The sequence below is a fragment of the Triticum aestivum genome, chromosome 1A (assembly GCF_018294505.1).
Source record: "Triticum aestivum cultivar Chinese Spring chromosome 1A, IWGSC CS RefSeq v2.1, whole genome shotgun sequence".
In the NCBI taxonomy this organism is placed as follows: Eukaryota; Viridiplantae; Streptophyta; class Magnoliopsida; order Poales; family Poaceae; genus Triticum; species Triticum aestivum.
This window is the reverse complement of record NC_057794.1, coordinates 556,078,517-556,103,922: the sequence shown is the minus strand read 5'-3', so window position 1 is coordinate 556,103,922 and position 25,406 is coordinate 556,078,517. Positions and strand designations below refer to the sequence as shown.

The window sequence follows — 25,406 nt, the reverse complement described above, 5'->3', positions numbered from 1 at the left end:
AAAAACTGGATGTAGCCGGATAACAAGGAAATATGGATTTGAACTGGGCGGTTCGACGGCAAACTCAGGCAACGGCAAGATGCGGCAACCTGCAGGGTTCGGCGAGATGCCACCGGCAGCCAGCTCTTCCCGGAGGAGATGCTAGGTATGAATATAATTTGTGTGCATGCACCTTTGACTTGCATCAATGAGCATATCAAGGGAGTGCCTCGCACGCATGCATGCATGTTCTTCCAATCGGCATTGATGGTGACGAGTTACATCAATCCATCAGCAAATTCATAGACAAACATGGCTGCATGATGAGATTAGATGAATCTGTTATCTGATGCTTGTACTAATTAATTGATATGGTATGCATGCCTGATCTATAGGTAATCTGAATCGGAATTTGGACTACATGCAAGCTGTGTTTCGCCCGCCGCCGCCGCTTCTCCGTGCAAGGCATGCATAGCGGCTTGCTTTTTCCTTCACACGAGTACACCTACACAACGCAGTGGATTTCGACAATGTGACATGGCGATCTAGATCAATCTGGCATGATTGATCCACTGTGCAACAGCCATGCATGGACAACATGGGACATACGTGATGCAAAATTAGGCAAATTTTGTTTTGTTATCTGCGTAGGAAAATACCTGTATAAAAAATGAATTATGCTCCCATATTGTATTCTTAATCTATTAATTGTACTACTCCTTTATGTAATATACCTTTTGAAATAATTATACTTGATTATATTGTATACTTCTTTTCTAATGGCATCGTACCGCTTTTTTAGTTTATAATATCTTTCAGATCAATTATACTAAGTTTTAGAGTAATATGTACTCCATCACAAAAATGAGGTATTAGTCCATTAAAAAACTTGTATATAACAAAACAAAAGAAGGAGTGCATTCTCCATAATAAAAATAAAAATAGTATATACTCCATTGATTCTAGACTAGTATATATACTCCTGATTACAAATGGCAGTATATACTCCTAATTAAAGAAAGTTGTGTATACTCTTAACAATATATGCTAATTAGCAAGCAGTAATTAGCAATCAGCATATACCACTTGAAATGCTGTACTACAACCTAAGGAAGTATGCAAAGATACTCTAATATGTAAAATGCAGTATATAGCCAGTCTAAAAAAGGTCAGTATCTACTACTTAAGAAATGCAGTATATACACTTAAGGGCAGTATATACTCCTTGAAAAAATGGCAGTTTAAGCTCCTTCAAAATGGTGTACATATGTATGTACTCAAGGGTAGGATGGCAGTATATACCCATTGGAAAAAACAGTAGCATGTACACTTGAAAAATACAGTATACTTCTTACAGATGTCAGATATGCCTAGACGAGTATATTTCATATATACCTCTTCGTGTCACCGGAAAAAAATACACCTCTTCGTTGATTGCTAGCAGACTATTAATCCCTATGCACAAGATTCATATCTATATGTATGAAATATACTCCCTTTTTTTAGCTGAAAATATACTCCTTTTTACTATTAAAAAAATGACCAAGTATAGTCTAGCCGTCACGTACAAGTGCATCACAAACTGGCCATTTTTCTAAGTGAAGCTAGTGGCCGTGTGTGCCTTGATTTTAGGACGTGGTTATGTATGCATATGTAGCTTCTCACCGGCACGATGCACAAATTAGTTAGCAGCTATTGGGTGTTGACACCGGTTTACCTTATCCACTGGTGTGGGAGTACATACTCCTGGGAGTATAAAAAAGGTGTCCAAATGGGAGGTGGGATGTCAAGGCAAGATTGGCTCTGCCTCTACAAGGGTGATGATGATGATGATGATGATGATGAGTAGTTTAGTTTTAAGTTTAAGTTTGTGTGTTAAATTTTGGTTGTCAAGACAATGTGTCCAATTTGGGTTGTCAAGACAATGTGTCTAATTTCGGTTGTTTCAATCGAAACTAGGTTGAACTTATGCAAATTTGATTTTTACTTTGTTATATATAGGGGATCGGCTAGGTCCAGCCAAAACTTAGTCAAGTAAAAATACTCCACTAAGGGTTTACTCCGCCGAATCCTCCTTTATTTTTAGGGGGTAGGCGAGAGTTGCCCTTAGCTTAAGCTCTAGAATTACCAACTGTAAACTCCCTTGCATTATGCCTGATAAACCCCAGCCACGATGGCACCAGCCCGGGCCCAATGGGAGGTGGGATAAGGCAAGATTGGCTCTGCCTCTACAAGGGTGATGATGAGTAGTTTAGTTTTAAGTTTAAGTTTGTGTGTTAAATTTTGGTTGTCAAGACAAGATTTTTTTTTTGAAACTATGATGATTTTTATAGCAAATTCAGAAACTATACACCCTAATGCAGAAAAATCAAAAGTATCACCCTGTCGGCCTCCTGTAGGCCGAAGAGGGACTTTTCGGCCTACCATTGACCGAAGAGAGACTTTTCGGCCAACCGCTGGCCAAAAAGGACCTTTTGGCCAACAGTTGGCCAAAGAGTCCCTCTTCAGCCAACACCGGCTCTACTGTTTTAGAAAATTCATATCAATTAAGATTTTTAGTATTTTAATTTGATTCTTTTTGCATTAGATTAGAAATTTTATGAAGTTTCTGTAGATATCAAGTTTGACTAGATTTGAAAGTTTGAATTTGATTTTTTATGAATTTGCTCAAATCACTAGATTGCCTATAATTTGAGCTAGGAGTATTCTTTTTAGATGGTTCTTTTTGCTGCTGGTTCTTTGTGACTTTGTTTATCAGTAGTAATTAATTGGTGAATTTTAGGATTATTAAAATTAGGTTTTCACGAAAACAGTTATGTTTTAGTGTTTTATAGGTTTTGTGCTATTTCTTTTAATTTTAATTGCTTTAAATTGTTTTCTTTATTTTTTGACATATTATTTTAGTTTCTGTTAAGTTATTAGTAGATAATTTATTTGTAGTATTTTTTGTATTTTATTTCTTTTATCCTCCATTTTCTTTCCCGTCGTTTTTTCCCTCCATTTTCTCCCGCTATTTTCTTTGCCGCCATTTTTTCCCGCCATTCTCTCCTGCCATTTTCTTTCCCGTCATTTTATTTGCCGCCATTCTCTCCCTCCATTTTCTCCCGCCATTTTATTTCCTGCCATTCTCTCTCGCCATTTTCTTTCCCGTTATTTTCTTTTCCGCCATTCTCTCCCGCCATCTTCTTTCTCGCCATCTTCTTTCTCGCCATCTTCACTTCACTTCTCAACTTATAAAACGAGCCTCATGTTGTCCACGACCGTAGATAACATCGTCTGACATGGTCTGTGTCTCCTGCGTCGGTGTTGCTGGTAGAGTGTGAAACACTGTCTGAGAGAAGTCATAAGTGTTTGCAGCTTCGTCATCATCATCGGAGAGTGTTTCACACCTATGACTTCTCTCACACAGTGTTTCACACTCCACATGAAGGCATTATAGTCATCCTCCGTTGATGCAGCACTCCTTATTGTGGCGGGAGAGAATGGCGGGAAAGAAAATGGCAGGAGAAAATGGCGGCAAAGAAGATGGTGGGAAAGAAAATGGAGGGAAAAAGATTGCATAAAAGTATTTTTTTCATGTATAAAACGGCAATGGTTGTACAGGATTTATAAGGAACTTTTAAATATAAACTCCTATGAAGCTCAAAACAAGTTTTCTAGTAGGATAAAAGAAATAAAATATACAAAAATACTACAAATAAAATAGCTACTGATAACTAAACGGAAACAAAAAGAATATGTCAAAAAACTAAAGAAAAAAATTTAAAGCAATTAAAATTAAAAGAAATGGCATAAAACCTATAAAACACTAAAACATGACTGTTTTCATAAAAATAATTTTAAATAATTATAAAATTCGCCAATTAATTACTACTGATAAACAAAGTCACAAAGAACCAGTAGCAAAAAGAATCATCTGAAAAAAAACTCCTAGCTCAAATTATAGGCAATCTAGTGATTTTAGCAAATTCATGAAAATTCAAATTCAAACTTTCAAATCTAGTCAAACTTGATATCTACAGAAACTTCATAATTTTTTTAATCTAATGCAAAAAGAATCAGATTAAAATACTAAATATCCTAATTGATACGAATTTTCTAAAACAGTAGAGCAGGTGTTGGCCGAAGAGGGACTCTTTGGTCAACTGTTGGCCGAAAAGTCCTTTTTGGCCAACGGTTGGTTGAAAAGTCTCTCTTCGGCCAACATGAAGCCGACAGGGTGATACTTTTGATTTTTCTGCATTAGTGTGTATAGTTTTCAAATTTGCTATGAAAATCATCATAGTTTAAAAAAAATTCTCAAGACAATGTGTCCAATTTGGGTTGTCAAGACAATGTGTCTAATTTCGGTTGTTTCAATCGAAACTAGGTTGAACTTATGCAAATTTGATTTTTTTTACTCCGTTATATATAGGGGATCGGCTAGGTCCAGCCAAAACTTAGTCGAGTAAAAATACTGAAGTCTTAGAGTCAAAATCCCCGGCCACTGTCGAAGCTTTTTGTTTTTTGAAAAGGAGGCAAAACCCTCGTCCACTGCATCAACCAATGCAGGCAGCCATCTTATTAATGAAAAAGTATCGAAGCCTTAGGGTCACTAGGGACCCATAATCATAGTGCAAAACGAAATAAAACAAAAAGGGATGCCACATCCGGCCTAGGCCGCCATGGTGGCGACCTCGGGGCTGCCGTTCGAGGGGGAGGTTCTAGAGGTGGAACACTCTCCTGTGCACTGCGATATGACATCTGTGCAAGGCTGGGACCGTGGTCGGGGTCGCGGAAGGGGCCGGGGTAGAGGCCGTCGTGGTGGCAGCACATCTGCCAGGACCGTGTTGAATGGGGCGGGGACCCTTTCCCCTCCTAAGCTATGAGAGGCATTATCCGGAACATTAGGGTTTTTGGGCAGCTACAGGCGGCGTCAACTGGCCGAAACCCTCCGCGAGGAGAAGCTGGATTTTATCAGTCTCCAGGAGACGATCAAAGCCGACTTCTCCCTAGCTAACCTACGCGCGGCTGGTGGTCAGGACTTTGCTTGGCGCTGGTTACCGACCCGTGGCCTTTTCGGTGGTATTTTAATCAGGATCCGTAAAGTCATTTGAAGTCGCTCACGTTTCTCTTGGTCAGTATGTTGTCAGTACAGAGATCATCTAGCGCAACATTCAGTTCAGGCACTACTCGAATTTCCGTATACGCGGGTGCCAGGCTCTTCGCCGATAGTCAAATCACGGACACTCGGCAAAGTAAACAACATCGAGAGCAACGCTCGGCAAACCTGACTTCATGGCAACTGGCATACGGCCTTGTGTGAGAGAAGCAAAATCAATCTCTCATCCTCTCCCTCCGTCTATCTAGCTTTTGTCTCGGTGGCCAGCCGATCGATCGAATAAGGATTTGTCTCGGCGAGATATGGGGTGGTTGACTGCAACCCCGCCGCGTATGGCCGGCGTCGCTGCCCTAGACGACGTGCTCGCGGTCACACCGAAGGCGCGCAAGAGCCAAAGAGCGCCGGCAACTCCCACGGCCACAGGCAGCGGCCGCTTCCACCGGCTCGAGGTGATCGGCGCAGGAACCTTCGGCGTCGTCTACCGGGCCAGGGACCGCCGCACAGGAGAGATCGTGGCGATGAAGTGTCTTCGTGCGAGCGACGACGGGTAGATCGGGCCGCTACCTCTCCATCGGCTGCTCCGGCGGCGGGAGGGAGAGGGAACCTCGGGTCTGTTCGCTAGGTGTGTGTGTGGTAGGGTTAGGGTTGAGAGAGACGCTGTCGAGGCCGTTGCGGTGGTGTCACGTCGGAATAAGTTACTCCGGGCTCCGTTCGCGGTCAGGCGAGGCCTTTGCCTTCATCTAGGAGCCAGCGGAGTTGGGGATCCCCGCGTCTCGTCGAGGTCGCGGGCTTTGGTGGCTGGAGGTCCATCGGCACTGGCCGTTTGGGTCCTCAGATGGGCGAGGGATTCAGGGAGACGAAGACCCTTCTTCTTCCTTGTTGGTATTATTCGCTGCTGCTGTTCTTCTCCTTCCTTTGTGCTGATGCTAGTGGGAGATCCTGCTTTGTCCGGGCGGATGGCCCGGCCGCGATGCAGGACCGGTCGGATGACTGATGGCGACGGCTGTTGCAGGTGTGTTGAATTGATATCCATGCCCTCTTAGCGCTGATGTCAAGAAAAGAGGAAGCAGCGTAGCGGCAATTGTACCATGGTCGAAGATGATGACATGCTTGCGACTGGTTACAGATCCTTCTGCTGCAGGGGTCTTCTCTTAAGATTCAGGAATGATGACACAGGGTTCCGAAGATCTTCTTGTGTTATGGTTGTCTTAGGGTACTTTAGGTGTTCATGGTCCTTTGTGTTTGTGTTTCAGTGTGCTTGTAAGGGTCAACTTCTTTGTATTGATTCATAATACGAATGAAAAAATCCTCGAGAGATCGTCGGCAGAGGGAAGCCGCCGAAAAACGTCGCCAAGAAAGCTTGTCGCCTTTGCGTCGGCTAGACGGCCTTCGTTCTTCTACGGAAAGATAGAAAACCCTCGTGGAATAAGTCTCGTGATCAAATAGCCAACCAGTACAGGATGCTTACAGTTGCCACATACTCTGTACTGTACCATGCACGCACACACACTAACACGGCACACGGTTCTCTGGGCTGGCCGTCCGGCATCTCAGTCCGACGAGCCGGGCCAGACATTGAACGGCAGCGAGACGTCCTTGACGACGGCGGCGAGGCCGAGGGAGACGCTGGCGCCAAGGGACAGCAGCCTGGCCCGCCCCACCTGCGCGCCGACCGCCACGCAGACGTCGACGCCGACCACCGCGCCGTACGCGGCGCCCGTGGACGAGTAGAGCAGCGCCTGCGCCAGCACGTCGACGACGACCAGGATGATCCCTGGGAGCGGGCTGCCCCCGTCGTCATCATCGTCACCGGCGCCGCTGAGCTGCAGGTAGACTGCCGCGGCCTCCAGCACGGCCGCGGCGACGTTGGCCCCCACCAGGTACACGAAGGCGCCGTAGTCCCGGTAGGTGACGGCCGTGGGCGTCGCGCCGGCGATCGTGCAGTCGTCGGCCGTGGCCATCATGACGGCGGACGCGAGGGCCAGGATGAGCGCGGAGAGGCGGAGCAGCAGGCTCACCGCCTTGGAGCCGTTGGGCTCGTCCTTCTCCCACCATCCAGACATGGTCGATGGGTCGACGGTTAGATTTTTGCTGCCTACGACTACGATGGCGCCGTGGGAGGGAGCTTGGTGCAGCTATTTATGCATGCTATCCTAATCCTTCCACACGGAGAGCATCTCCGAGAGCACAAAGGTTTCGCACTCTAAAATAGTTGTAGCACATCACTGTAACATTTTTAGCGGGTCAGACTCAGCATTAATTTATCAGATGCCAAAAAACACGTGCCTAAAAAAACACACAGTGTAAATTGTAAAGCGTGCGCAATCCGGCGTCTCAAAATTTGTATCATGCAGATAGCACGCCCAATCCTTTTTTGCGCACATTATTTTACAGCTTCTGCTAAAGTTGTCACAGAACCTGTCCGGCGTTCAAAAAACCAAACTTTAGTAAGCGGAATAGTTTTTGGGCGTCCGTTGGAGACACTCTAATGATGGACGTATATGTCACGCTCTGTTGACGCGCACGTCGTTCTCGTCGGCATCGACCTGTTGACGAGCATGTCCTTGTTGGCATCCACTATAGCTTGCTATTATTTCTATCTGTTTTTGCGCCGGCCACTTGTTTTCGCGCGTGGCCAGGACTGACGACAAATCTGCAAGAGCGAACAAAAAGGAAGAAGACATCGGGAAGTTCTAAGAAGTTGCGTAGGGCAGGTCGGAAAGAACGCCTGAGACGACCAGCCAAGCTGCTGTGGACGCAAGTCGGTCGTCATTTTTGTACGCTACTGCGTGACTGCGTGTCGGTCTCGGTCGGTCTGATCACCGTTCATTCCTTCGTCCGCACGGCCGGAGCTATGTGTTGATGTGTGTATTGCTGCAAGGGTCATGCCTGCGGCCTGCCCCTCACGGACACACACACACACACACAGCCCATGGATTTTTTGTGAAGAAACTCTGTTTTAGTTGGCAGAAGTTGAGAGAAATAGTGTTTTTGGACCCTATAAAAAACATTTCGTCATTTGCTCCGCCACTGTTTGTTAGGACACACATTTATGTTTAGGAAGGTAAAAAAGATGTACTAGTAATGAAGTGTCAGCAAGTTTATCTATCAATCTGGTGAAGAAAATGTTGTTGGTGCTCAATGCACGAGAGAGAAACAGAGAGACCTAAGTGCAACTCTAGCAGATTCTTGTAATGGAAGACCCTAAAACCACTTTATGGCCACTCCATAAAAGCTTTTGGATTTCAGGCTGCTTCGCCTTATCAGATTATTTGTAACTGCGGTTCCTAGATTTTTATTTCTCTTCTTTTCTTTTGCATATGAACCCCATTTTAACTTCAAATTCATATCACAACAATTCAAACTTTAATGTTTTCACCCCCAAATCATAATAATTCAAACTTCCGGGGTGCTCTTCTCCCATATGGACATAATTTTAATTTTGATTTCTCTACTTTGGAGTGTCTCCTCAAAAGATGCTCGGCATAGACGGGCTCTGCAAATTATTCACACATACGATGGTTTTAACATGTTCCGAAGAATCATAACACACCCCGGTTGAGAACGTGTATGCTTTTGGTTGTTGCCCTCGTCCATCTTCGCAAGCAAAAGAGCTACCGTGCCAAAATCATCATCATCCTCCAGAATTTCATCGCCATCCCCTGGGCAATGAATCCTAAATATTCCTCCTCGAATGATTTTTCATTAATTGTCACCAATTGTAGTTGAACAATGCCAACGTGCTTACTCATTTCAACATGATCTAAATGCTGGGAAAAAGCAAAGAAAGAGAGGCAACACCTTGTGTGCATCAATGGCGTCAACCAGCCAGAGCTATGTGCGGTGGAGAGGAGGCGTGACAGCATGTTCATGTTCATGGGGAGGAGGGATGGTGTGGTTGGGAATGCGTGGGAGTGGTGCGATGGCGGGAGTAGTGCGATAACTGGATCATCCGGGGCAGCAATGAAAGGGCGGAGAGAAGATGGCGATACCGAGCATAAGTAGGCGGGAAGGACCAGCAGAATTAGGTGGGGTGGCGTGCGACCTTGTTGCAGCGTTCATAAAGCCAGGCCAGCGGTAAGGACTTCACTTCGATTTTTTTATCTAACTTACCAATGATCTTTGTTCTTTGTTTGTGCTTTAGGTTGCTGTGATTTTATTTAATTAATGAATAAAATCATATATTTTATTCAACAAATAATGTTCCTGTATTTCAGCCTAACGATTAGAGATATGCATCCATAGGAAATACACGGTTAACTTAATAGACAAGGGCAAACACGCGTTTAAGAAAATATACTAGTAACAACTAATTAACACCCATGTAGCAATTGTTTATACGGATTGCCTTTCTTTCACTTCAATACAAAAGTTTCCTCACGCTGTTACACATGATTTTCGACCTGCCTACGTACAACGAAATGTCTCTGGACTATTGGATTTGTCACTCTTTGTGATCAACACAAACATGAGTTTATTCGCAAGGTACTCTTAATTGACTAACCACTAATGGTCCGACCACCATCGACGGTGATGACTTGGCCGGTGACGAAGGACGCCGCCGGCATGCATAGAAATGACACCACAGTCGCCACCTCGGCCGGCTCGCCTGCTCGCCGCATCGGAGTCCTGGCCAACTCGTTTTCTATGATCTCCGGTCCTAGCTGTTTCATTCAGGTATAATGATCAGTTATCGACATTTTGCCATGCGTGGCAGCAATATCAGTTGGCTTAGTTAAATTGTTTCCTCGAAAACGATAGTAAAAGAGTATTCTATTGCATGTACATCATATAACTACTTACGTAAAGCAGTTCAACCTATTCATTTCTATAACATATTTTCATGTAGAATCTGATGGTGCGTGCACTGTTTAACATGTCGGTCTTAGTCGCGCTAGGGGCGACACAGTTCACCCGGATCTTGTTCTGGGCCCACTCTGTAGCAAGGCTCCTTGTAAGGGCATCTCCAGCCGTGCCCCCAACAGGCCCCACCAGGCCACTTTTTCGGCGCCGGCGCCGAAAAAACGGCCCAGTCACGCCCCTAGGACGCCGAAAATCGACGGTTCGGACCTTTTTTCCGCCTGGCGGTCAAAGGCCGAACCCGGCGCGCTGGGGAGCAGTTGGGGGCTCCGGCGCTAGGGAAAAGCACGCCTGGCCCACACCAACAGGGGAAAAGTCAAGGTTTTCTTCCCCCGACTCGCCCCGCACCCCCCGCGCCCTCGGCCACCACTAGCTATATCCCGGCGACGGCCGCCGCCCTACTCCGCTAGATAGCCATTCCCTGCCGGAAAATAGCAGCGCTTCACCGCGGCAGCCCCTTCCACGGCAGCTGGGCGTTTCCGGCTGCCGTTTCCGGCCGCGGAGGCGCGGTTTAGCGGCGGGTACACGCCCACCGAGCGCAAGGTGTTCGGCGTTTTGCCTGACTCGAAGATGGACTCGGATGACGAGGAAGAGCTCGCCGCGCTGCTAGAGGAGGAAGCCGCGGACAACGTCCAGGAAGAAGAGCATCTCATGGTGCTCGCCGCCCTCGCCCAGCTGATGGCGAGCAATGAAAAGCCGCGGTGAGGTGGCTCGGCGCCGGGGCGGGTGAAAGCAAAGAACCGGCATCGTCTCGAAGGCTACTGCATGCTCTACTCCGACTACTTCGCCGATGCTCCACTTCATGGCGAGAAAACATTTCGGCGCCGTTATCGGATGAGCCGAAAGCTCTTCCTCAGGATTGTGAATTTCATCCGGGAGTTTGACAACTACTTCAAGTGCAAGATGGATTGCACTGGCACTATTGGATTCACCTCCATTCAGAAGTGCACGACAGCGATGAGGATGCTTGCATATGGAGCTCCCAGTGATTCACTCGACGACTATGGGCGCATGGCCGAGTCCACCAGCATAGAGTGTTTCTACAAGTTCTGTCGGGCAGTGATGGCAGTGTTTGGGCCACAATACTTGAGAACACCCAATGCGGAAGACACTGCTCGGATCCTAGCCCAGAATGCAGCAAGAGGATTTCCTGAGATGCTTGGAAGCATCGACTGCATGCATTGGAAATGGAAGAATTGCCCATTTGATTGGCAGGGGATGTACAAAGGCGCCAAAGGCGGTTGCAGTGTGGTGCTTGAGGCGGTAGCCCCACAGGACCTCTGGATTTGGCACTCCTTCTTTGATATGCCAGGAACCAAGTGAGCCGGCATGGGAGGATATGTTGACAATGCTACCTCCCCCGGAGACGGAGGCGTTAAGGAGGAAGGGGTGCGCGAGCTGGCTGAGGTGGAAGTATGACTCTTGGTTGGTCGTCATTAGGTGTGAGTACTCCTCCGATGTCCATTCCACGCTCGCCTTAGCAAGAATCTGAGCTGCGTTGTTCACCTGCATAGCGTAGAGTTGGTCGCCATCAGGTGAGAGAAATCTCCCTCTCAAAGAGCAAACTTTAACATGCTCCTTTTTACCCTTTCTTTTTATATGTGAGATAATAAGGTAACCGTTAATTATTAGAGCAGTTTTAACATGGTCCCTCTTACCCCCTCTTTTCACATGAGAGGTAAGAGTATAAAATAGATCTTAACCGTTGATCTCATCAATGAATGGCTTGATTGACTCTTATCTTCTTACCTCACATGTAAAAAAAGGAGGTAAGAGGGACCATGTTAAAATTTGCCTAATTATTAATGATATCAACGGTTCAGATCTAATGTATACTCTTACTCTCGTTGAAAAGAGGATGTAAAAGGAAGCATGTTAAAACTGCTCAAAAGAAAGATAACGAACTCTAACTCGAGTTAGTTACCACTTACCAGTATGTCGAGCTTGCCGTCGAAGACCTGCTTAATCGTCTCCATGAGCTGCACCCTGTGGGTGCGTAGGGAGACGTCGCAGACGGAGACGGTGACCGGGAGCCCCTTGGCCTCCCACCGGCGGCGGCACTCCTCCAGCTCCGCCGCGCTCCGGGCGCACGTGTGCACCCGCGCCCCGTGCCCCGCCAGCTCCTCCACGATCGCGTGGCTGTGTTGGCGTTTCCATCGATGCGGCCATGCAGTTAAGTAGTACTCCATATGATACATGAATGTATATACTCGCACGAAAGCTAGCTGATTAGATTATGTGATTGCGTCCGTACCCGATCCCTTTGCTGCCACCGGTGACCAGCGCCGTCGCGCCGGCCAGGTTCCACCTCTCGTCCCTGCTCATGCTGCTGTCTGCCATCTCTCTTCTCTGCGTGTTCCGGTGATTTGTGTTGTGGGTAGCAACATATCCCCTCCATCTTTATGCCGTGCTACCCGTTCGTATGCCGAGGCAGCACTCTTGTGGGACGCGATCTGGATCGTCAGATCGTTCGAGGGTCAACACCCTCCCTGGCATCTTCGCAAAGTCAAAATACACCTCGTGGAATCTCCCCCAAAAAATACTGAGTAAAAAGGGCTCGCGCGATCCACGCACTTAGTAACATACTCACTTCACTAATTGATGTACTAAGTAGTTTGTTTTTTGGAGTTCTCTAAGAGAGTCGATGGCGATCCACTAGGGATGGTTGTCCTATTCCTACCCGTGGGTTGGTGGTGGTGTGCTTTCGTAGACTATAAGAAGACTATAAGCTGACTATAAGAAAAACCACCACTATTCGTATTAAGATTAGTTGTTTAGCTACCTCTTTTCCCCCGTGACCTCCTCCCCCCGTGCGGCGGCGCCGCGCCGCATCGGGGCCTCCCCGCCGGCCCCCCTCTCCTCCCTGCCGAGCCTCCCTCTCCTTCCGCCGCCGCCGCCGAGGGCATCGCAGGCTAAGCATGCGGGCCGCAGCGGCGGCGGCGGCAATCTTCCTCGGCCGGCGATCGGATCTGGGTGGCGGCGACCCACTGCGGCCGATCCAAGGGCGATGGCGCAGGCCGGTGGCGACCAAGGTTGTCGTGCTGGTAGCGGCGATGAAGAGATCACGTCGGCGGCTAGGGTGTCCGATCTGGATCCCATTCGGATCTGGATGGTGGTTCCTCGAGCTGTCGTGCGCATCCTTTGTTCCGGCGCGGCAAGCGGCCTCTGGACTAGGCACGCGACACGAGGACGTCGGGGGCTCCGGCCCTTGGCGTGGAGGTGGTGGCCATCTTCTTCGCCGGAGGTGGTCGGCTAGATGGTTGTGGATTCTCGCATCCAGTCCCGGCGTACAGTGGCGAAACGGGGCTGCCGGTGAAAACCGTGCTATGACTTGGGTCATGGCGAGCGATGGCGGCGTTTTTGCGTCGTTATCTTGTTGAAGACATCGCCTCTGTAGCTTATGTCGACTTGCTTGCGCTGCTCTGGGTGAAAACCTTGATCCGGAGTTTCCGGATCGGAGGATGGCGGTGCTTTTGGGGCGTCGTTTTCCCTCATGGGGGCATTGTTTTTTGAGCAGCAGCTGGATGCAGGACCAGAGGACAGATTCTTTGGTGGAGCGGTGCGACATCTCACTCATTGATGGCGGCGGGTCTCGGCGGCATGGTGCTGTGGTGACTCTGCGTCCGATGCGCGGAGATGGACTCGCGCAGGAGGGTGACGCGGTCTGGCGTCGTGGTGGCGTCGACGGTAGCTAGACCGGGCAACGTACATGCAGCAGTACAGCTCTGAAGATGGATTGGTGACAGGTGGCTGCGGCGGCCTCAGACCCGGCAGGCGTCCTGGTTGAGGAGTGCACCGGACTAGTAGGTGACCCATATCCGGCAGGCGTCTTGGATGGGACCTCAAGTCTTAGATGTTAGGTTTGGCTGCGAGGTCTGTTTGGTACTAGGCCCAGACTATCAGCATCCTTCATCTCTTGGATAGGAGTAGCGACACTTTTGTTGCCTAGACGGTGGCTTCAGTCTTACTGTTGTATGACTTTGTAAGATCTTGTGTGAATAATTAATAAAGTGGCTGCATGCATCGTCCAGATGCAGAGGCCGGGGGTCCTCCTCCATTTCCAAAAAAAAAATCGTATTAGATAGAAGAAGAAAAGGAAATTTGGGGCAGGATATTATGATAGAAAGGAGAATGTTAGCTTCCGGCCTGTGCGTCCCTTTAGGCCCTATTTGGTTCATAAGTCCTAGGACTTTTTTTAGTCCCAACTTATAAGTTCTAAGTCCCTAAAAAGTCCCTACTTGTTTGGTTCCTGGGACTTATAAGTCTCTATAAGACCATATTACAACTATAAGTCCCTAGAAGTCCCTCCTTGAGAGTCCTTGAGAGTCTTATTTCATAAGTCTCGAATGCTCACTTTAAGTCCCTATAAGTCCCTCATGTTTGGTTTAGATGAAACTTATAGGGACTTATTTAAGTCCCTAGACCAATAAGTCCCTAGAAACAAACACCCTCTTAGATTGCTCCATGTGTGCATATGGGTCCACCCCGCGCTTTCCCTCATCCTCTTATCCTTTTCTCGGTCGAGCGCAGCCACTCATTTCCCAAATCTCCTCCCCGCGCAACCACTGCTTGCCAGCCATGGCCAGCCACGCCACGACAATCTTCCCGGACGAGCTGTCCTGCTGTGGTGCTCGCGCAGGCTCCTACCTCCCCCACGGATGCGGATGGGTAGTGTTGTGGGGCGGTGTTGCAAATGGAGAGCGTGGGAGGCCATGGATGGTTTTCTGAATGGATGAGGTGGCAAGGCACAACTGGAACAACCGACCGGACAACAATCCATCAGCGCGGCAAACCAGCAGTCGCCAGTGCACGCTCTGGCCTCCGGTGTTGCAACCGGCTGGCTTTTTTGCTGGAACCATGCCGGTGAAAAACTGCAACCAGCATTGCCAGCGATGGAGATGGCGGCCTCGGTGCTGGAACCGGCCGGCGAAAAGGTTGCATCCACACCGATCAACATTTGCAATTGGGCGACTAGTCCATTTGATTTGCTGGCACCGGGTTTTTGTTTTGCTATAACGACAAGGTTTTTTGCTTGACCGGTGAGATGTTTCGTTGCGACCGTCGGCAGGGATGGCACGTTGTCCATTAGATTTGCTGGCAGTGATAAGCGTCAACCGGCCAGCCTAACAGTTGAGTGGATTTATGCCGGACCGGCTAGTCAGAACCGGAACACAATGTAACAGTGTGTGTGGCGTCTCCGGAGCTGCTGCTCCTACTTATACCATCCACACAATTGTGCTCGACATGTTACACCTTGTGGACGTGCATGTCCACTTCAGTTCAGCAATGAACTGGGTCTTCGCTAAAAATTCACAGTGCAGTCTTCATTGATGTCCATATCCCCGTCAGTATTTGTACTTACCTCATCCACTTGTTTATCGTACGGACAGACGAAGCGCGTGCATACGACTGATGACAAATCTGCAGTAAAACAAAAAAAAAACAGGAAATTGGACAGCCCGAAGAAACTGCGTGAGACAGGTCAAGTCAGAAATTGTGTGCTAGACAGGTCGAAGAGACAAGTCAAGCTCGTTTGTTTTGTACTGTACCACGTGTTGATCTATCATTATTTTTATTTAGGACAAGCAATTATGTTTAGGAAGCTAAATAAACGAGATGCGGTGTCAACAAGCTTGTCGATCAACCCGGCGAAGAAGATGTTGTTGCTGGTGAATGCACCAGAGAGAAACCAGTTTACAGGCAATCCTTAATTTTGTTTAGGGTGTTCTACTGTAGTAGATTCCCTGTAACTGTAGTTTCTATTTTATTTTCTTCTATTTATATTTTCTTTGTGGATATGAAGCCCATTTTAACTCCATTTTTATTCCATGGTACTCCGACCATTTCATTTTAATCAACACTAACAATACGAAAGCAATATCATTAGATGCATCGTAAAATTAATTTTCATACCATATAATTTCACTATTGTAGGCCCCGCGAAACGCTTTCCTCCTCTCCTTCCACGAGCGAGACCCATAGTGTTGCACCGCCTCCCACCGACACCAGCGTCGATCCGCCTCGTCTCATGTGGCCTTGCGGCCATGAAGATGCGGTGGATTCCGGCCCTAGCCGGTGCGAGGGCTCCATTTTATGTTTTTTTTGTCTTTGGTGGATTTGCATGGATCCAATCTTTGGTTGTCTACGTTCATGTATCTTCAGATTGGATCCATCGTATCTACGCTTCTCTTCATTAGCGACAGTTGTTGTACTGGTGTGTTGGTCCCTTGGGGCCTTAGCACGACGAGTTCCCGGCTGTCTACTACAACAAAGCTTACCTGGCTCTGGTGAGGGAGGAACGATGACGGCGGCAAGCCATCAACTCGCTACAGTGCTTATAGTCATCGCTAGGTAATCAACCAACATGGATGTAATTTCTATTGCTGCTTGTGTTCTTTGGAATGTCATGATGTTCGATGAATTCGAATAGATTGGAGGTTTTTCTTGAAAAAAAAACTTCAGTATTGCAGATATTGATATTTTTAAATATAAATTTGGGCAAAATATAACTTTAAACAAATTTATGTTCGGAGTAAAAAGAAACTGAGTGAGCATTAATTCAAAATTTTATGTTTCTACCTCCACGCCAAAATAATGCAACTTATAGGTGCTATTCTCTTTGTATATATGAGCATGAATTTCGCTCCAATTTCTCTTCTTGGAAGTATTTCCCGAAGAGATACCCGGGATACACAGGGCACTCTGCAAAGTAATCATGCATAATGTTGCCATGGCCTTCTACATGTTCTGTTGAATCCTCACACACCTCGTTGAGAACCTGTATGCTTTCACTTGTTGCTCTGTCCATCTCCGCCTGCAAAAGAGCCGCCATGTCCAAATCATGGCTATCTCAAGAAATTCATCAACATCCTCCTCCGACAATGAACCTTAAATGTTCCTCCTCGAATGATTTAATCGACACCAATGTCAATTGGACATCATAAATTTGCTTAATCATTTCAACATGATCAATTTTGTAGATAGAACTATGAAGACAACCCTGAGGTGGAATACCGCTGAGGACCTTGTGTGCATTGATGGTGTCGAATGATCGAAGCTATGTAGGGAGGGGTGGTGATACGTCTCCGACGTATTTATAATTTTTGATTGTGCCATGCTATTATAATATAAATCTTGAATATTTTATATGTAATTATATATTATTTTCTGGGACTAGCCTATTAACCTAGTGTCCAGTGTCAGTTGCTATTTTTTGTTTGTTTTTTGCTTCTCAGGAAATCGGTATCAAATGGAGTCCAAACGCTACAAAAAAATTTAACGATTTTTTCTAGACCCAAAGAGACCCTAGAAACTTCCGGAGAAGACCTGGCGAGCCACGAGGGAGCAACAAACTCGGGAGGCGGGCCCCCAGGCTTGTGGGCTCCCACAGGCGGCGGCACTCCTCTAGCTTGGCCGCACTCTGGGCGCACGTGTGCACCCTCGCCCCGTGCCCCGTTAGCTCCGCCACGATCGCTGGGCTGTGTTAGGCAGTACTCTATGATAATATGAATGTATATACTTATTAGCAATGTGTCCGTGAGTTGCAACGGATCCAAAGTAGAATAATACATATTCACAAATTTGAAAGAAAACAGTCAAGTTTTGATATACGTATATCACTAAATATATCTTATGTTTCACTCAAAATATATTCCTTGGGCTATTTTGATGAGGCAAGTGAGGAATGTGGTGTGCTTTCGAAGACTATAAGAAGACTATAAGCTGACTGTAAGAAAACCACCATTATTTGTATTAAAAAACAAATTTGTGGCAGGCTATAAGAAAAAACACAAATAGTTGAGCGAATTTATCAATGAATCTGGCACCGAGTGTGTGGCGTCACCGAACCCGGAACTGCTGCTCTCTTTTTTTGAAAGATAGGGGTTTTCCCCCTGCCCCAATTTTTATTAAAAAGCAAAGGCGAAACCAACACAACCAGGACAATGTACAACGCTCGGCAACAACCAAAGTAGCTGTCATAGAAGGACGAAGCGAAAACTACCCTATTACAAGGCAAAACAGATGAATCCGGCCAACGCCTGAAGCACCCAAAAGCAGCGGATTAAGTTCAGGTAGTTCAGATAACTTCATATCTCCCAAGCTATTCTAAGCAGTTCCCTTCTTCGCCGATCCAAAAGTCTTAAGCACCGGAGAAGAGGCGCACCCTGGGCGTCGGAGCACAAAATCTTCCATTGTCTCATCAGCCCTCCCACCAGGTCCATGATGCAGCGAATGCTTCGCCATTTTCGCCCCTGAAACAAAAAATCATTGCACAGAAGCCATAAGCCCCACAAGGTAGCAGAGGTAACAGTATTGATAGCTTTATTTTTCTTTTTCACTTTCCACAAAGCAGACAAAGACAAAAAGAAAGATGGAACATGGATGTCCATCCCCTCAGCAATTGTATTCCAAATATGACTGGCTACCACACATTCAAAAAATAGATGATTAATCGATTCATTTTCCCCACAGAAAACACAAGTAGGATCTTCCACATGTCTCCTCTTGGCCAGGTTATCTCTAGTCAAGCACTTGTTGTTGTAAGCCAGCCAGAGAAAAACATGAATATTAGGTGGAACTTTAATTTTTCAAATGGCATCTTTAATATCAAAAGATATTCCACCAAAGTTAATCATTTTGCAAAAGGATTTAACTGTATATATCCCAGAAGGTTCAAGATTTCATCTAGGAGAATCTGGAACAGACCCAGGGGTAAAAGTACTAACTATCTCACATAGCTCATACCATTTTTTCATAATGCTATCATCTATACACCTCCTGAAAGTCAGTTGTAAAGTATTGCCATCCCATACCTGGGCAACAATGGCACCTTGTTGTTGGCAAATGTCAAACAGCTCCCAGAATCTGGTTTTAAGAGAGTATCCCCCAATCCAGGAACCATGCCAAAAGGCAATGTTTACACCATTTCCGGGAATCCAACTAGTAAAAGTTTTAGCACCTTCCAGAGCCCAGGTTAGGCTTTTCCAAAAAAGAGAGCCTAACCCAGGTTTCCCCCAGTAGAGATTGGGTTTATCAGTAGCATATTTGAAGTTAATGACTTTCTTCCAATCACTATCCCTACAATCATAGAATCTCCTCCCTCATGAGGCAAGGAGAGCCATGTTATACTCTCTAAGATTAGGAACCCCTAGACCCCAAATTCTTTTTTCTGAGCAATCAAGCCCCAACTAGCCAGATGGTATTTATGATTATCACCCATATTGCCTCAAAAGAAGTGAGACATCTGTGAGGTAATGGCATCAATGGCCCACTTAGGGAATTTCATAACAGACATCAGATAAGCAGGAATGCTGGCTTGTCGACACAATTGTGCTGCTCCTACTTAGAGCATCTCCAGCTGCACCCCCAAGAAGGCCCTCCAGGCGCTTTTTCGGCCGCCGGCGCCAAAAAATCGGCCCAGTCGCGCCCCCAAGAGCCCAGTTTTCGCCGGCTCGGGCCGAAATTGGCGACGGCGGACCCAACCCGAACCCGGCGCGCTGGGGGTCGCTCGGGGGCGCCGGGCGGATCTTTTTTGGCGCGAAGAGCCGCGGACCAGCCGCGTCAGCGACTCGACTCTCTTCTCGCCGCTTCGTCGTCCTCATCGCCTCGTTTCCCGCGGCGAATCAATGCCAAAGCTGCGCGCTGCGGTGGGTGCGGGACGACTACCTCCGGACGGAGATGACCCGACAGACTCGGGCCCTGGAGGAGATCGCCGCCCGCAAGCGTGGGCGCGAGGACGAGCACGGCATCGTCGTCCTCGACAGCGACGACGACGACGCCCCCGGACCGTCCAACCCTCCGCGCCAACCGGGGGAGGGATGCAGCAGGGACGGCGGCGGCGGCGGTGGAGACGACGACGACGACGGCGGCGGCGGCGACTACACGCGGTTCTACCGCCTCCTCGGCATGTAGAACTGCAAAGGCGGGCGGCGGGCGGCGAGCGGCGAGGTAGACGGCGAGGAGCGGCGATGGAGACGGTGGGGGCAGCCCGTGCTAGTTTTTTCTTTTTTGTAAAATATATTTAAATTTGAACGAACTCGCCGATGTTTGCGATAAATTTGAGCCGTGTTTGCGCCGTATTTGATTTTCTCAAAAAAACGTGGGCGCCGCGACTGAAAGGCATCACGCCCCCAGTGCGCGGTTTAGCGCCGGTGCGCCCCCAGGGGCGATATTTAGCCTCTCCTGGGGGGCCAACGAGATGCTCTTATACCATCCACACAATTATGCTCAACATGCCAGACCTTGTCGACGTGCATGTCCAGTTCACTTCGTTGATGTCCATATCCCCGTCGGCATCTGGTATTACTTGTATTTGACCGCATCCACTTGTTTATCGTACGGCCGGACGGACGCGCATGCATACGACTGATGACAAATCTGCAGCAGAAAAAAAAGCAAGAAATTGCGTACTACTGTAGTAGGCAGGGCAGGTCAGAAATTGTGTACTAGACAGGTCGAAGGTCACGCTCGTTTGTTTTGTACTGTACCGCGTGTTGATCTGTCACCATTTGTAGGACAAGCATTCATGTTTATAGGAAGCTAAATAAACGAAATGCGGTGTCAACAAGCTTGTCTACCAATCTGGCGAAGAAAAATAGAAAATGTTGTTGCTGGTGAATGCACTAGAGGGAAACCGAGGGTCGGTAAGAGCAACTCCAGCCGATTCTCGTAAGGGATACGTATATTTTTCATTCCTTAATTTTTTTTAAAGTATAGAAATGATTCTTCAACATCAAAACTAGCAAACCTTAATCCCTTAACTTCTCAAACCGAATATGTTTAGTCCCTCATACCGTTTTGAATGGTTTTGTTGACAACGTGGCATGGTTTTTCTTGCATTTTATCAAACACATGTCGTGCGCCTGCTGTATTTTTCGGACGGTGGCGTCGAGGACCGCACAGCAAGTCTACGCCTTGCCCTTCTTTGACACCGAGGCCATGCCCAGCAGCCCGCCCAACGTGCTGGTGCCTCTGATGAGCGGTTTTGCGCAGCAGGCTAAAAGAAGAAGTGTTGCAGTTTGTGGCCGTCGCTACTCGAGGGTCACCAGTGCGTCCTGGTCCTGGGGCGAGCGACGGATGTCCATGGGCAACCTCGTGCATGGCCCTACCGGCTGATGCGGATGAACCCGCGTCCAGGCTCGACTTCGGTAGCCCGTCTCCGTGCACACTGTCGATCCAGGTTGCTCAAGGACATGGCGAGGTGTTTCTCAAGCTCCTGTTGTACGCGGCGGAGGCACGAGCTCCTCTCCGGGTGAGACTGAGAGTCAAGGCGTTTTCCAATCCGGCGGAAATCCATCTGGTACGTAGCTAGCTAGTCTCCTGTTAATCGGTCCAGTAGCTCTATTGTACTCCCTCTGGTCTTTTTTAGTTCGCATATAAGATTTGACTAAAGTCAAGTCTTGTAAAGTTTGACCAGTTTTGTAGAAAAAAGTGTCAACATTCATAATCTGAAATCAATACCACTAGATGTGTCATGACTTCAAGTTTCATATTATATAACTTTAGCATGATAGATGTTGATATTTCTTCATATAAAAACAGTCAAACTTTGTGAAATTTGACTTCAGAGAATTTTAATATGCAGAGTAAAAAGGACCGAAGAGAGTACGTGTGTATTGTCTTCCGGGTGGAACCCAAGCCAGCTTCGGTGCGTACATACCCATATGCAATCTCGTAGAGCACGATGTTCAAAAAAAAATATCGTAGAGCACGCCTGAGCCCAGCCGGCGCCTCCTGACGAGCTGCCGAGGAGGTGCTGCTGCTGCAGCACAACGCCCTCTGGCCGGCACCCGTACGTTGCCGCGAGTTCCTACAGGCTACAGGACCACTGGCTCGATGATAGTGGCCACGGTGAGTTTGTGGATACTGCGGTCAAACCTGTGTGACATGGCGGTTAAACTTACGTGACATGTCTAGTTTTAGTTAAAATCATGTCCACGTCAGCATCAAACCATCCTAAACGGTACGAAAGACTAAACTTTTCTGATTTTGAAAGTTGAGGGATTAGTATTTGCTGATTTTAAAATTGAGGGATCATTTATAAACTTTCGAAATAGTTGAGGGACGAAATATACTTATCCCTTCTCATAATGGGAGTCGCTAAAACCAGTTTTCAGGCAATCCTTAATTTTTTAGGGTGCTCTACTCTAGTAAGATTCTCTATAATTTTAGTTTCTATTTTTTTTCTTTCTATAGTTCTATTTTTATTTTCTTTGTGGATATGAAGCCCATTTTCACTGTATTTTTATGCCACAGTACCCCGTCCGTTTCTTTTTAATTCGCATATAAAATTTGTCTAAAGTCAACCTTTATAAACTTTGATCAACTTTATAGAAAAAAACATCAACATGCACAATACGAAATCAATATCATTAGATGCATCATGGAGTTAATTTTCATAGTATATAACATTAGTATTGTAGATGTTGATAAATTTTAATATAAATTTGGATAAAACTAATTGGCATCAACTGTAAAATGTTAGCACGCGCTTATGCTTAGTACACATGCATGTAGGCTCTCTTAACATGCAACAACTGATAGTTTGTTGTGATCCCTTGACGGAACTCGTCTGACATTTCTTTCGATCGCATCTCAGTCCACCACCCTTTGTTTGTTAGGGACCTATCTATAGCATGGAATTTCTCCCAACACCATGGAATGGTGTGGTTGTGTATAAATAACTACTCCCTTCGTCCGAAATTACTTGTCAGAAAAATGGATATATCAAGACTTATTCTAATTCTAGATACATCCATTTATGTGACAAGTAATTTCAGACTGGAAACTCGTAGTACTACAATCTATTGACACTTCGGAAAGAGCTCGGGATTAAAAAAAAAGTACAAGAGATGCACAAGACGAGAGGCAACCCAGTACATGCGGTGATCTTCTTCGGGTGAGAGGTCAAATTCATTGGTACTGTGATCGACGAGTGTGCCTACCTATGCACTTGTGGCAGGTGGAAATATATGTATGTTTGTATGTGGATGTGGGCATGTGGCCAACCTTGAGTGAATAAAACAAAAGCCAGATGGACATGGCTGGTTGGTCAATACTCAATACTCCATCTATAAGAGGAGAGACAAGGCTGTGCCTCTTCTTCCCAGGCGAGGCCTCTTCTTCTTCTTCTTCTTCTTCTTCTTCTTCTTCTTCTTCTTCTTCTTCTTCTTCTTCTTCTTCAGTCCTTGTCTTTTACCGTCTCTCTGCTTCCCGCTAGGCCATCGGTTTTCGTTTCTCCCATTCATGCACTGATACTAGGCATGTACCCTGATCGATGCTACCTAAATTTCCTCTATAATCTCTTCATAGAATTTTTTTCACTCTTCTCTATGATCTCTTCACTGGTGCTTTGCGACGTTCATGGCCGATTTGACAGGGAGGAGCATGGAACCACCAGCTGCTGCATGGCCACCCTGCGGCTTTCCGGCCGACTGGTCCATGGAACCTTTGTGGATTCCTGGCTACCCTGCCGATTCTGCAATGTGCTTCCAAACACATGTTCCTAGCAGCTCTAGCGGAGGGCAGCTGCAGCAGGTTCAGCATGCGGCAGCCATAGCACCAAATTTAGCCATCCAAGAAGAAGACGACGAAGAAGATAATGATGAGGAAGAAGAAGAAGCACAATACAAGATGGAAATGGAGATCCACGACCCGATCCAAGTATTCACAGAAGCAACACATGAATTCAAGGTCGACATCGACATGAGGGACATGAAGATCCATAGGTACCCTGCAAGCATTAAACGTCTCAAAGGCTCCTACACCGCCCCGGCGACGGTGGCCGTCGGGCCTTACCACCATGGGAAGGACCGCCTCAAACCCGCGGAGAAGGTGAAGCACGCGGCCGCCAACCACTGCATCATGGAGTCGGGGCGCTCCGTCCAAGAGATGTACGCCGCGGTGGCCTCGGTCGCCGGCGAGGCCCGAGGGCTCTACGACAAGGACATGGTGGCAGGTATCGGCGACGATGACTTCCTGCCCATGATGTTCTACGATGCGTGCTTCCTGGTGCAATACATGCTCACGTGCACCAGTGGTGGCTCCGAGATGGATCCGTCGCTGCGCAGCTACTTCGACGGCAACGATAGCGATATCTTCCACGACATCATGCTCCTCGAGAACCAGCTCCCGTGGCTGGTGGTCAAGACCGTCATGGAGTTCAGGCCAGTGCCCTTGGAAGAGTTCATCACTTACTTGAAAGATGGCCTGCAAGACCGCAAATTAACCGAGAAGAAGTCTCCGATCTTGGACGATAGCTACGAGCCGCCGCACCTCCTCGGCCTTCTCCGATTCTACATTGTAGGGAGAGGCAACACCAAGCCATCGAGCTCGCGGAAATCGGCATCACGCTGACAGCCAACAAGACCAGCGAGCTCATAGAGATGGGCGTCAAGAACAAGCGGGTCCTCTTCGCCGAGATCTCCTTGCCGCCATTGTCCCTGGACCATGCGCGCGCGAGCTGGCTCGTCAACATGGCGGCCTTCGAGGTATGCACCACCCCAAACTTCCAAGCGGTCGACGACGAGGAGTCCGTTGTTAGCTCATACCTCCTCCTCTTTGCCATGTTGGTGGACCGGGAGGAGGACGTGCACGAGCTACGAAGGAAGCGTCTCCTCCAGGGAGGAGGAGGGCTCACCAACAAAGAGGCGCTCGACTTCTTCACCAGCCTTCAGGGTCTACCTCTCGGATCCAGCTATATCCGCATCATGGAAGAGATTGAGAATTACCGGGTGAAGAGGCGAACGCAGACCAAGTTGCACGCCTTCGTTTACAAGAACTTGAGGATCATCGTTACTGTCTTCTCCGCTGTTGGTGTACTTGCCGGTATCTTCGGCTCACTTATGTCTCTCAGGAGAAGATCTTAATTTCTCTAATTTCTTTTAGTGAACGTTCCTGCATCTACATCTAATGCCATTTGCAGTGATGTTCTCCATCTGTATTATTTATGTCTATTGGGCATTGAATCTGCAAATACATGTATATGAGATTGTTTACTTGGTGTCACTAGGCTAGTTTATAGCTAAACACTGTGCTTGCCATAGTTTACAGCTATCTACTCGCATTGTTGCTGGATAGGGTTTTTTTTTTTTTGAACTGTCACCGGGGGAGGGATAGCGATCCCTCCACCTGAATTTTATTGCCAAATCACCACTAGGGGGAGGCCCTCATTTTTACAAACATCAGCATACTCTTGGGGTGGGGTGGGGGAGTCCTAACAAAGCTAAGATCAGATCACCGCGTCAACGCACGCACCCACGCATCAACATCCGCACGATCCCGTGGACGTAGCCGTTCTCGCCAGAGAACAACATCCTCTCGACAACAGCTTAGGACCCGATCCAGAGATGGCACCATAGCCTGGAAGACCACCCCGTTCCGGTGCTTCCATAGGTGCCAGCAGCATAGGAGGATGAAGGTGTCGGGAGAGGCATCTCCTACGGCAACTCTTACATCGAGGGCGAAG

The 25,406-nt window shown here is 47.5% G+C and overlaps 2 protein-coding genes, 1 long non-coding RNA gene and 1 pseudogene across 3 annotated transcripts; 2 read left to right on the top strand and 2 right to left on the bottom strand.

Annotated features, from left to right (window-relative positions):
- On the top strand, positions 1 to 745 carry LOC123180998 (uncharacterized). Its single transcript, XR_006491438.1, has 2 exons — positions 1 to 145; positions 375 to 745. It is a non-coding gene; the product is annotated as an uncharacterized lncRNA (long non-coding RNA).
- A 5,756-nt stretch (positions 746 to 6,501) lies between these two features.
- Positions 6,502 to 7,245, bottom strand: LOC123180994 (CASP-like protein 1U2). The gene has a single exon (XM_044593199.1). The coding sequence runs from the start codon at positions 7,141 to 7,143 to the stop codon at positions 6,631 to 6,633; it is 513 nt and encodes a 170-aa protein (XP_044449134.1). The 5' UTR covers positions 7,144 to 7,245; the 3' UTR covers positions 6,502 to 6,630.
- Positions 7,246 to 9,513: 2,268 nt separating this feature from the next.
- On the bottom strand, positions 9,514 to 12,535 carry LOC123180987 (noroxomaritidine/norcraugsodine reductase-like). Its single transcript, XM_044593192.1, has 3 exons — positions 12,195 to 12,535; positions 11,872 to 12,079; positions 9,514 to 9,744 (listed from the first exon to the last, which is right to left on the bottom strand). The coding sequence occupies exons 1-3, from the start codon at positions 12,278 to 12,280 to the stop codon at positions 9,580 to 9,582; spliced, it is 459 nt and encodes a 152-aa protein (XP_044449127.1). The 5' UTR covers positions 12,281 to 12,535; the 3' UTR covers positions 9,514 to 9,579.
- Positions 12,536 to 23,213: 10,678 nt separating this feature from the next.
- On the top strand, positions 23,214 to 24,922 carry LOC123180976 (UPF0481 protein At3g47200-like; annotated as a pseudogene).
- Positions 24,923 to 25,406: the final 484 nt, after the last annotated feature.